The sequence below is a fragment of the Hemiscyllium ocellatum genome, chromosome 34, assembly GCF_020745735.1.
Source record: "Hemiscyllium ocellatum isolate sHemOce1 chromosome 34, sHemOce1.pat.X.cur, whole genome shotgun sequence".
NCBI lineage: Eukaryota > Metazoa > Chordata > Chondrichthyes > Orectolobiformes > Hemiscylliidae > Hemiscyllium > Hemiscyllium ocellatum.
In genome coordinates, this window is record NC_083434.1 from 25,982,729 (window position 1) to 25,995,705 (window position 12,977).

The 12,977-nt window shown below is 37.0% G+C and overlaps 1 protein-coding gene across 5 annotated transcripts in view; it reads left to right on the forward strand.

Moving 5' to 3' along the window:
* The window catches only part of brd9 (bromodomain containing 9), a 69,083-nt gene extending 62,721 nt beyond the window's left edge, over positions 1-6,362 (forward strand). For 4 of the 5 annotated variants that reach the window (XM_060850052.1, XM_060850055.1, XM_060850053.1 and 1 more), the window contains one exon: positions 2,607-6,362. In XM_060850052.1, the coding sequence (XP_060706035.1) occupies positions 2,607-2,728 (122 nt within the window). In that variant the 3' untranslated portion in view covers positions 2,729-6,362. The remainder of the gene's footprint in view (positions 1-2,606) is intronic. The other variant, XM_060850056.1, reaches the window with a different exon arrangement.
* Positions 6,363-12,977: the final 6,615 nt, after the last annotated feature.

The following is a 12,977-nucleotide window of genomic DNA, read 5'->3' on the forward strand; positions in this document are numbered from 1 at the left end:
ACCGCTTTAGACAATTTTTTCATACATCTGTAATTGACCTTTTATGTTGAGGACACTGATTTGAGAGCTGAGTGACTCCCCCTCAAACTGAACTTAAAATTCTACCATATTATGATAGCTACCCTTTTAAAGCATCCTTAACTATGGATCTCTTATTAATCCTATCTCATTACACATGATTAGATCTTAAGATGGCCTATTTTGGATTAGGTTCTACAACATATTGCTCTGGGAAATATTCTCTGATACACCCTACAAATTTAACTTCCATGCTACCCGTGCATGTCTGATTTGTCCAGTCAACATGCAGATTAAAATCAACCATGACAATTGTAATGTTCTTCTTAGGACTTCATAATTTCCTGAATTATACATTGCTGTAACAGATGAGGCAATTCTGAGAGTCTGTAGATTACTGCAACCCATTATTTTCTTTCCCTGCTAATGGTGTGCATCAAGTTCAATCCACCATTACTTTAAATTTTCACAATCTGAAAAAATTACAATCCATCACAAGAAGACAAGTTGAGTTGTAATACTACAATTATATAATTAATAGAACTACTAAATTTAATACACTTGCTGTTCTCCGTGGATGAATTGAGAGATTGATTGCTTTGCATATCCCATTATATCCTGGTCTGTGCTAAATCATCTGTACAACAAAAAATGGTGACACTCGAGCATTGGAGATGATGTAGGGAGTAGTCTCAAGACTTACCCAGAGTCTCAGGTTTGCAGATGAGTGGTGTGGGATTTTCAGTCTGGAGATAAGATGCCCAAGACCATATCTTTTAAGCTTGTTTACAGTGGGAGATGTCTGAGGGAATAAAATGTCCAAAATATTAGCTTAAATAAAACAGTAAGTTTAAGTTCAAACTGAAGGTTATTTTGTAAATAATCTAGTTTTTCAGGCAACAAAAGCTCAGCAAGACCTGACAAAGATGAGAAACCTGGAATTATTTAACAAACAAAAGTAGCAATTATGGTTGAATTGAAATGGGCTGAATGGTCTTAATCTGTATTTATCTTGTGACCTGTTTTAGTATCATCATTTCAAATGCCTTCAGGCCTTGCTGATAAATACTCAGTAATTATGTTGCTATGGCACCTGAAGAATGAAAGTCGGATTAATCATTTAGTAATTGGTCCTTGTTTAGCTCTTGTGGTCATGGTTAGATTGTGAAATGTACAGTATTTTGGGTAATGTAAATGTAACCTTTTTCAGGTTTAAGGATCTCACTCAGCATGCTATCTACATCTGTTTTAGTTACAAATACTAATCTTTATTTGCTAATTCAGCACTCGTGTGTAAAGTATACAATTTCATTCTTTCTAATAATAGCTTGTAAATAGTTTGTTTGAAAAAGATTGAATGTGGAAACTCCATTCCAGATTTAATTTTGATTGAATGCTGCAAAAAAACAAGTTGCAGAATCTTACTTTTATTTTTGTGATAACTTTTGTTCGAATGTTTGTGTTTATTGATGCACTTTGGAAGCTGTGATTAATAGATGCAGTGGAAGATGTGTTATTCATTTTCAGTGGCATCACTGGGGCACAACCAATTAATCTTTTCAATGAAGTATATGATTGCCCTCAGAAGTTTATGAATGACTTTTATTTTTGGAAAATCTGATTCCAACTTGAAATTCATGTGAATGTTGGATTGAAAATACAAGAAAGAAAAAGCTCAGCCTTACAGTACTTAAATGGACAGGGGGTAATACTGATTGGAGACCAAAAAAGCTGATCATCTCAGGAGAGTTGGAGCATGGCTGAAGTACTAAATGAGTATTTTGCATTAGAGAATGGTGTCACTATTACAGTAATAGGGGAGGTAGCTTCAAGATTTGGATGTATTTTGAAAAATAAAAAAGGAAGTATTTTAAATTGTTGGCAACACTAAAAGTAGAAAACTGATGTGGATCCAAATGAGATGTATTGTAGCTTGAGGAGAGTAATATGGAGGCCTGCAAACTGGAGGCCTGCAAAAGTTGCTGTTGTGATCAAATGAAAAACCTATAAACCTCACTATTCTCAGTAATGATACAAAGATTAATTGTCATTCAAATACATTCTGGTTCACTAATGTCATTTAGGACAAGTAACCTGCTTTCCTTGTCTCATCTAGCCTAAACATGGCAAAGTGATTAACTCTTAACTGCTGTAAAAGGCAATTCAGGATGGACATCAAATGCTGACCTTGATGATGATGATGCCCACATGCGATAAAAGAATGAAAGTAATTATTTGGCACCAAATAGGAACTTTGAAAAATGAGTTAATAAATAAATGTCAGCATGCATTTGTTCAGTAGGAATTTGATTACTTAAGTTATGTGAGGTGTCAGAGTTTGATAAATGCAGTGCTGTGTAATAAAATGACAGTGGTTGCATGGTTCAAATGGAAAGCAAGGAGTAATGTTGTATCAACCAGAAATGAGAGAACTTGGTAAAAGCAGTATCCGTGACTGGCCTATCCTAGTTTTACCTTTGTTTTGCTAAATACAGTACATGTTGGATTTTGGAGGTTAAAGTTTCTCTGTTCAGAAATTTTACCTACTCTCAAAATGACACCCTTATTTTTCTTTTCTCCTCTAATAGGGAGTCCTCCACACCTGAGTGTTGGCGAACAGGGAGATCTGGTCCAAGACTTCCATGAATTCCTTCAGTCTCCGAGTAATGCAGCTGCAGGCAGCTTGAACCGGAGTAGTGAAAATTCCTAGTATGCTTACTCTAGTAAAAGTGGGCCATCCTATTAAGCAGAAGAACAGATTCTTCCTTTTTACTTACAGACCTGAGAATATGCAAGAGACCTTCTAACAGCTTTCAAATATAAAATGGACATTTTTTAACTTCAGTCTGCTGCAACTTAGGAAGTCTCCAGTTATCCGTTCAGTGCGCTTTGAATGAACAGAAGTATTGGATCATGCAACAGAATGTTCAGTCTACATAACTCACAAGTGTATATGCCATATGAATTGAGAAATTTTCCCTTGGTTTTGTCAGGTAGGTGTATTGTAGCAGTTTTCAAAGTCTGTACAGTTTTTAAAGATAGTTTTGTATATTGAATTCTTCAGTCTTAATCTTGTTCACAATTGTCAATAGTGTGCATTCTTGAGCATCGGTTCACCTCAAAAACTTCGTTAAGTTTTTATGCTTCTTTGGGACAATGACACTCAATGAATATTTCACATCAGCCTGGACCAGTGTTAAGTCAGCTGAGAAAAGATACAACAAAGCTCAAAGATTTCATAAGTATAAAAGCAAAATACATTGGACGCTGGAAATCTGAAATTAAAAGCAGAAAATGAGAGAGACGCTCAGCAGGTCCATCAGCGTTTTTAGAGAGAAGACAGTGGACATTTCCAGTCGAGTGACCTTCTCACCAAAAATGGATTCTCAAGAAGGATTCTGATTTCCTCTTTTTAACACAACAGGGCTGTGTCTTCAAGATTTGTACATATCTTACAAAGGTAAATGAGATGGTGACCACCAACTTGGTTTGCTGTGGCTTTAGCATTAAGTTGAATGGCAACTTATTTAAACACGTGTATATAATAAGATTTTAAAAAGTATACCAGTGAACTTATCGAATCTGGCTAACAAAATATTATTAACAGGTGATCAAAACTGCTGGAATTGTGATGGACTTTTCAGATATGTTATTGGTTAGTCGAATTTACATATGCTTTCTCATTTACTACGGTGTCTCTGTCTTGGTATTGTTGACTTCTGATTTCCACTGCTCTGCTTTATTTTTGGCATTTCCAACTTGGCCATTTGAGGCCTAACTCTCTTTTGAGGTCTGCAAAGTCTGCAAGTTGGTTCAGCAACTGGAAGAGCAAATCTGAATCTGTCCAGTTTTATCATTAATTTAAATAGAGGAAAAGGAGGTTGCCTTTTACAAACATATACTCTGACCAATTTCCAAGTTCTAAGAATATTTCTCTTACATTTTCAAAGCTTATCTGTCCCTGGCACAGCACTTTGTTTCACTCTTTCACTGTCCTGCAGTTTATTCAACTAAATTACTTGGGAAGCTTACTGGACACAGTATTGGTCTTGTTAATGATTTAAGACGATTCACTGAAATCAACACATGTTGACATGTCAATATACCATTGTATTGACTGTACTAATTCATTGCTTTCCTTTGTTCCCAACACCAGTTTTTCACTACTGTTCTGTATACTCTCAATTCTTTACAAACACAATCCAAGCTTAGATATGCTGAAATGTGACCCTTGTAAATTTCATAGTTCAAGTGAACAATGATATCACGTGCCCTCCATCACAGTTTCTGACAATGTGCTTATAAGTAATAGTTTTTATTTGATAAATATTTATAAATTATAATTTGTAGAAAAATAGAATGTCTTTGTAACCTGTATATTGTGAATTTTAATTTTTATTGGAATAATATTTGAAGGAGAGTCTCTGATTATAAAACGATTGCAAAGAAAGAAAACGTTATGTGACAAACATTAAATTTTCAAACATTTAGTCAGCCTAGCTTGGTTATGACCAAACTATTGTTTCCTTTCTATTTTGGAAATTTATTTCCGTGTCATTTATGAATCCTCAAGCACCAAGCACCACCTACAAGCTCTCCCCTTAACCAGCATCTACATTCTGGAGATTACCGTTTGAAAGAAACTGAATTGGTTTACCATACAAATTCTATCTACAGTGGTAAATCAGAGGCTGGGTACGTGCAGCAAATAACAGACCTCCTAACTCCCTAACATTTGTCACCATCCACAAGGCACAAGCCAGGAGCATAATAGAATGCTGCCACAATCCTGGGTGAGTGCAGCTCCAACTGCACAGAAGAAGCTCGACACCATCTGGGATAAAATAGCTACATGATTGACATTCAGCACCTTTTAATATTCATTGCCTCCATCCCCTACTGCACAGTGGCAACAGTGTGTACCATATACAAGATACGATGCAACAACTCACCAAGGATTCTTCAACAGCACCTTCTGAATGCCAAATCTCTAATATATAGAATGACTATAGTAAATACATGGGAAGACCCACCACCTGCAAGTTCTCTTTCCCCTAAACCATCCTACGTTGGTTTGGAATTATCAGGTTCGTTCTTTGTGGCTGGGTCAAAGTCCTGGAACTCCTGGTGTACTGCTGGTATACTGAACTGCAGACTGTTGTGGTTCAAGCAGGCAACTCGTTACCACATGCTCCAAGTCAATTAATGATGGGTAACAAATGCTGACTTAGCCAGAAATACCTATATCCTATGGGAGAAAAATGTAGTGACTCTTTTTAACTCCAATTTTGTACCATGCCAAACTATTTTATCTGTAATTCAGCTCTGGTTTTGGCACACCAGCTAGATTGCTTCTGTAAATTTTCAGTTCCACAAGGTAAGTTTTTTTTTAAATAATGCAGTTCTAAGACTGTAATTACTGGGATTACTTGAAACATAATTGCTGTGCATGAAAATTGGCACCAAAATTTTTTTTTTTTTAGAAAATGTGCCTTTTTGATTTTCATGTAGAATTTAGAATTAAATATTTTCAATCCAAATTTGTTACAAACATGTAAAACCTGTAAAGTACTTTTTCTTTAAGTATTGATATGAAATGGAGCATCCTAGTTGTAATTTTTGAAATATTCTGTGTGAAGTTACTGACAGGGCTTTATATACTTATCTCCTGTATACATTATGTAAGATTTTTAAGTCAGCTGGTCTCAGTGCTGCTACTTACTTGTGCTTCTGAATCAGAATGTTGAGTTTCAGCCCCAGTGAACGACTTAAGCACATAAACTAGGCTAATGCTTCACTGTTTTGCCAAGGCAGTATTGCATTGCCTGAGGTATCATTATTGACATGAGACATCAAACCAAGGTCCTGTTTGTTGTTAAGATCCGTGGTGCTATCATCTGTTTAGTTCCAAATCTTCCTGGCCTACATTTACCCTTTAATGAATGCCACTAAAACAAACCTATTAGTCATTTAGTCCTATGTCTTATAGTCTTATTAAGATCTCAGTGCATACTAGTATGCATGAGTGGAGTGACTATACTTCAAAACTAATTCCTTGGCTGTGAACTACTTTTTGGGGAATCCTGGAGATGTAAATGATATTGCATATCTTAAGATTCACAAAGATCATGACTAACCTTTCAGTTACATTATGTATTGCTGAAGACAGCGAACATTTTCACTCGATTGATTATCTCCTTGCCTCAGTGCTTTCTTGCAACAGGATGTGGTTAAAATATTTTGCTGCATTTTGAAATGTACATATGAATTCCACATTTGAGGAAGGAGTTTAGTCAGCAAGTATCTGAATGCCTCTAATTTGCACTGTTGTTTGTGTATCTGAAAGAATGGTAATAGTATTTTTTCAAAGTTGTAATAAGGGAATAAACTAAGTATTTTTTTCTGTTGAAATCATGTTTTTTCTTGCATTAACTACACCACTTAATGTATAAAAAGGCAATTACCATTCAAATTTTATTTATGGTGTCCATCACCAAGCATTCCCAAGTAATTTAAAGCAAGAGCAAGATACCAAGGAATACATCAGGTTACTTACTCCAATCCTTAAACTTGCATCTGAGAATATACCAGAAATGCTGCACAAATATGCCTTATTTCAGAATTAGTACTTGCCATCAAGACAGAGGTTGTGGAGTTAGGTTCACACCAGGATCTGAATATATACTCAAGGGCTGATGGCAGAGGAGTACTAAGAGTGGTGTATTGTCTGAGTTGCCATGTTTAGGCTGAGACATTAAGCTGCATTCCCAATTACTCTGTCAATTAGACATAAAATCCCATGGCACAATTTCAAAGAAAAACTGAAGACGCGTATTTTGTGCCCTAGCCAATGTTTCTTCAATCTTAGGTGAGAAATATTGTATTGTCATCAAGTTCCTATTTATGTGACCTTGCTGTTTACAAATTGGCTGCTGTGACAACACTTTGAAAGTACGTGATCAGCTCTTGTAGACATCCTGAAGTTATGAAATGGTCTTTTTAGTTGCAAGTCAGTCTGTCAGAAGGGAATAGAGAAATACAGATGCTATAAGTGAAGACAGTTTTAGTATGGAAGGGCAAAATGCATCAGGGTAGGCTTGGAGGGTCAAAGGACCTGTTCCTGTTATATTGTTCTTTGTTCCTGTGACTTTTACCACTTAGAGAGGTAAAAGCCAAGGATGAACAGGTACATCATCACCTTCTAAGTTCTTGTCCAAACTACACACAATACTGCCAGCAGTACAGAACATAGAACAATGTGTTGTTGTTCTTTCATTGTCAAGAGTCAAAACCCTGGAACTTTATTCCCAGTAGCAGTACGGATGGATCTACACCCCAAGGACTAGAGCAGTCCAGAAGGCAGCTTACCATTACCTTCTTGAGGCCTGCTGGGGATGGGTAATTGCTGACATAAACAGTAACAGCTATATCCTATGAATGAATTGGAGAGGATGCAAAGGAGGTTTACCACAATTCTGCCTGGACTGGAGGACTTGTCTAACAAAGAGAGGTTGACTAAGTTTGGACGTTTCCCTCTGGAGAGAAGGAGGAAGAGAGGTGACCTGATTGAGGTATCCAAGGTAATGAGAGGCATGGATAGAGTCAATAGCCAGAGTCTTTTCCCCAGGGCCGGATCGGCTAGCATAAGGGGTCATAGTTTTAAGATATTAGGAGGAAGGTATAGAGGAGATGTCAGAGGTAGGTTCTTTATGCAGAGACTTGTGAATGCATGGAATGTGTTGTCAGCGGTGGTGGTGAAGAGTCATTAGGGACATTTAAGTGACTGCTGGACATGCACATTATCAGCAGCGAATTGAGGGGTGCATAGGTTAGGTTATTTTATTTTAGATTAGAAATAATCCTCGGCACAGCATCGTGGGCCGAAGGGCCTGTTCTTTGCTGTACTTTTCTATGTTCTATGAATAATTTCAAAGAAGTAACTTCTGTAATGATCACTTCCAATCTTTCAAACCTTCACCTTAGAATTTGAGCATTGTAGTGGGCAAGTTGGAACATATTTTAGTTACTGGATGTAGGTTTGCTCAGGGGTAAATAGGATCGCAGTCAATGTGTTGATTGATGATCCCATTTACCAACCTCGAGAAAAAGATCAGAAAATGACATCACCATAGCAAATTATGTCACCACAGGAAATTACATCACCAACCCTAGGCAACTTAAACATATAAGTAGAAAGCGGGCTACACCACCAGTGCTTCATTCGGAGGCTCGCAGAAGATGTTACCTAGTATGGTGACGAAACATCAGAAAATGAACCTTCCAAAAACCTTCGAGGTCAGCAAGCAAACCTACATCAAGATCCTCAACCTGAGCTACAAATCTTCTCAAACCTTTAGTTGCTATATAAAACTGATTTTGGAATTGCTTTTGATTTTATTTGCACTGAGGAAGATAAATATATTTACAAGGAAGATAAATATAATGCTTTTCACAACTACTAGATACCACAAAATGCTTCACAGCCAATGAGCTACTTTTGAAGTGTAGTCACTTTTGCAATTTAGAAAACATAGCAATCAATCTGCATAGTGAATGGCCACAAACAAAATGTGATCATAACTAGTTTGTTTTTGAGGTGCTAATTGAAGGATAAATATCGAAAAGGGATGACTCCTGTTCTCTTCTTTGAAATAATACCATGGGACTTTTACATCTAACCAAGCAGGCAAATGGGGCCTTGATTTAACATCTTATCTGGAAACCAAAGCATTTTTCTAAACTACCTCTTTATTTCCCACTTGGAGTTCATGCCAGCTCTTCATTGATCCAAACTTCGAGATTAAGATCCTTGGTCACATTAAACCATTCTAAAAATGCATTGAAATTAGGGTCACCATGCTTAGTCAATGACAAGTGGTGCCAAGAGTATTTCTTTGAAAACTGGTCACATGACTTGAAACATTAACTTGCCTTCTCTCCACATATGTTGTCAGACCTACTGAGTTCCTACTGCAATTTCTGTTCTTATACTTGAGTATTGTTTTCAGTTAGGTTCTGGCACATACATTTCAATATGCCTTGCAAACTAATTTGTATGGTGTAAATCATCAATCGAACTTGATGGAATGTTATCCTGAAGTATGTAGCTGTGATGCAGTGAAAGTGTCCCTCTGAACCAGAAGTCCTGGGTTCAAGCCCTTACTGTTCCAAAGGTGTATTATAATATCTCTGAACAGGTTAATCAGAAAATATCCATCACAACATAGAGCAGTAAAATGCAAATTTGTAGTAGTTAAGCTCATGCTTCATAAGGCACTAGTTAGACTTTGATCATTTTGCCGAAAAGCTATACTTTATTATCAAGATCTATCCTGTTTCTCTTTCTATGCACTTTCAAATATAGAGGTGTTGAGGAAGATTCAAGAGTCAGCATTTAATAAAAGGCTGTAAAAGGAGGATTCTTATCAAATGTAATAAATGTTAAATGGTAGAGATAATGTAAATCTACAAGAAACAACCAATAAAGTCCATGATTTAAATAGAAATAAATGAAAAATTAAATTTAGAGTTGATGTGAGCTAAGATGTATTTGCTTAAAGGATGAATTGTTTGTAGTAAGTGACCAAGCAAAATAATAAAATCAAAATCATCAGATTGATCAAAGTCCAATTAGTTTCTTTGCCAAGAAAGTTAAAGGGCTGAGTGAACTCCTCATCCCTGATTTGTTTCTCAAACTGCTTAATTCTATCCTTGGTGCTCCCAAATTACAAAAAAAAATTATAATTTTTGCAATAATGCAAGTAAATGATCCTTAGTATTCCAAAACAAGTGGAAAAATAGTATTAGCAAAGTTTCATTTCATTTTTAATAAACACCCATTATTGGGGTAATGGTAGTATAGTGATAACCTCACTGGTCTAGTAATCTGGAGACCCATGTTAATGTTCCAGGGATACATTCTAATCCCACCACTGCTAATTTAAATTTGACAATATCTGCTGACACTCAAAAGTGCTCTCGATATGCATGTATAGTAACCCAGGGCAAATGTGAGGACTGCAGATGCTCGAGATTAGAGTCAAGAGTGTGGCGCTGGAAAAGCACAGCAGGTCAGGCAGTATCCGAAGAGCAGGAGAATTGACGTTTCGGGCAAAAGCCCTTCGTCAGCAAAGCCTGATGAGGAGCTTTTGCCCGAAATGCCGATTCTCCTGCTTCTAGGCTGTATAATATCCCTGCCAGTACTGCTAGTGACCTCATTCTCTCATATTTATTGTGCTTTTTTGGGTGTCACCGTATTTTCTTACTGGCAGGGCATTACACAACAGGTATATGTGCACATTTTTCCACGTGTATAATGTGATCCTTTTGGGACAGTCAGGCCACATAACCTTTAAATAAAAGTAATGAAAATTGGAATACAACTCGTCCAAGTTATGGCAACCATGAAACTCTCATTGATTATTGTGAAAAAAGAATCTGGTGTCCTGTACTGTTTATTGGAGGAAATCTACCACTTTTACTCCTTGCCTACTTGTGAAGCCAGACCCACAGCAATGTAGATGATTCCAAAATGGCCTAGCAATGCACTCTGGGAAGGTGGATGGGAAACAAATGCTGACCTTGATGGTGATGTCAACAGTTACCATCAAAATATATTTTTATAAATTGCTGCAAAAAGGTAGTGGTGAACCTACCCCTTGACCTTCTGCAATCTGTGTTATTCTTGCTCCAAAATGTTTTTGAGGAGGAATGGTACAATTTTGCCAGTATTTAGTTGGTTATGTTAGTGTTCCTATTACTTTATTTCTTATTTTCGCACAGTGAAATCAAAAGGATGATTGCTAATTAGCCATTGAATGTGGAATATTAGGCATTACCATATGATGATGCTTAAGAAAATTTAGGTTGCAGAACAAGGTACCCAAGTTCTTCATTTTGTTGCTACATAGTTCTGCATATTCAACTAATACTTTTGAAAAGCTGACAATGTGTTTTCCAATAACCTCACACCAAGCCTTGACATTATACTGTAGAAACTGATTAACCAGACCACCGGCAAATTTTAATGTGGTACATGAATAGGTGTGAAAGTTAATTTACTAAAGCCAACAGTTGTTGCTTTCATCCTATACGCACTATGCTCTACACAAATAAGTCACGTATTATGTTTGATTTTAGAATATAAACTGTAACCAATAACACCTCAAATTTAAAAGCCTTAGATATTTTAGATGTCGGTAAACTGCTAGGTGATAATTCAGTTGCATGATTGAGTGTTTCATAAATTACAATGGCACAGTTCAAAATCTTAAGCTCAAATATATATTGGTAAGCTTCTATTGAACGTTAGATTTGTTTTAATACTGACAGCAACTTGTTCCTTTGGATACTGCACTAAAAACATTTCATAAAGTGACACATTTCACAAATTTCATAATTGTAGATTTGTCAGTAACATTGGAGCCCATGGACTAAAATGGATAGTTGCAACACCATACAAAACTGACTGACATTAAAAGTGAATGACTTCTTTTAGGCTGGAGAAAGATCTATACAAATGGTGTTCCCCAAAAGTCAATGTTAGGACCACTGCTTCCACTGCTTTTTGATAAGAGACAGTGGTACAGGGCTCACTTTGCGATCTTTCAGATGACAGAAAACCTGTATAAGCATTGTCAACTGTGTGGAGCATAGTGTTAAAGTTTAAGAGAACATAAAAAAATCTAACAGGTGAAATTCAATTCATAAGAGTGTGAATTATTGTACTGTCAAAAAGAACATGGATAGGCAATCTAAGCTTCAGGATATAATTTCAAAGAAGAACCACTGATTCCTGGGGGGATATGTTTAGGGTGGAAAGGACATTGAAAAGTCAAAATCATTTTTAAAAATGTCTCCAAATCTGGGCTTTCTAAATAGGTACAGATACAAGGAAATTATAGTGTATCATCATAAAACACTGGGATTGGCCTCAACTGCCATGTCCAGTTCTGAAAATCATGTTGCAGGGAGAATTCGAAGAGATTGTAGAAAAGATTTATATAAATTGTTCCAGGGATAAGTGACTTCTGTAATGTGGATAGATACAGCCATAGAGATGTACAGCATATGGAAACAGATCCAACTCGTCTACATCAACCAGATATCCTAAATTAATCCAGTCCCATTTGCCATTTGTATGGGATATCTGCCCATATTTATTTGGGATATCAGGCCCCTCTAACCCTTCCTATTCATATACCCACCCAGATGCCTTTAAAATGTTGTAATTGCACCAACTTCCACTACCTCTGGCAGCTCATTCCATACTCACACCACCCTCTATGTGAAAAGGTTGCCCCTTAGGTCCCTTTTAAATCTTTCCCCTCTCACCTTAAACCTATGATGTCTAGTTTTGGACTCCCCTACCCTGGAAAAAAGACGTTGGCTGTTCACCCTATCCATACCCCTCATGATTTTATAAATTTCTATAAAGTCACCCCTCAACTTCCGATGCTCCAGGGAAAATAGCCCCAGCCTAATCAGCCTTTTCTAATCGCTCAAACCCTCCTATCCTGGCAACGTCATTGTAAATCTTTTCTGCACCCACTCCTGTAGCTGAGAGACCAGAATTGAACACAGTATTACAAAAGTCACCTAACCAATGTCCTGTACAGCTGCAGCACGACCTGTCAACTCTATACTCAAATACTGCCTTCACTGTCCTGTCTATCTGTGACTAAACTTTCAAGGAACTATGAACCTGCAGTCCATGATCCCTTTTTGGCAATGCTCCCCAGGACCTTAACCATTATGTGTTTACGTCCTGCCTTGCTTTGCTTAACCAAATTGCAGCATCTCACATTTATCTAAATTAACTCCATCAGCCACTCCTTGGCCCATCTGATCAAAGTCCCCTTGTACTCTTAGATAACCTTCTTGGCTGACCACTACATCCCCAATTTTGGTGTCATCTGCAAACTTACTATCCATATCTCCTGTACTCACATCCAAATCAT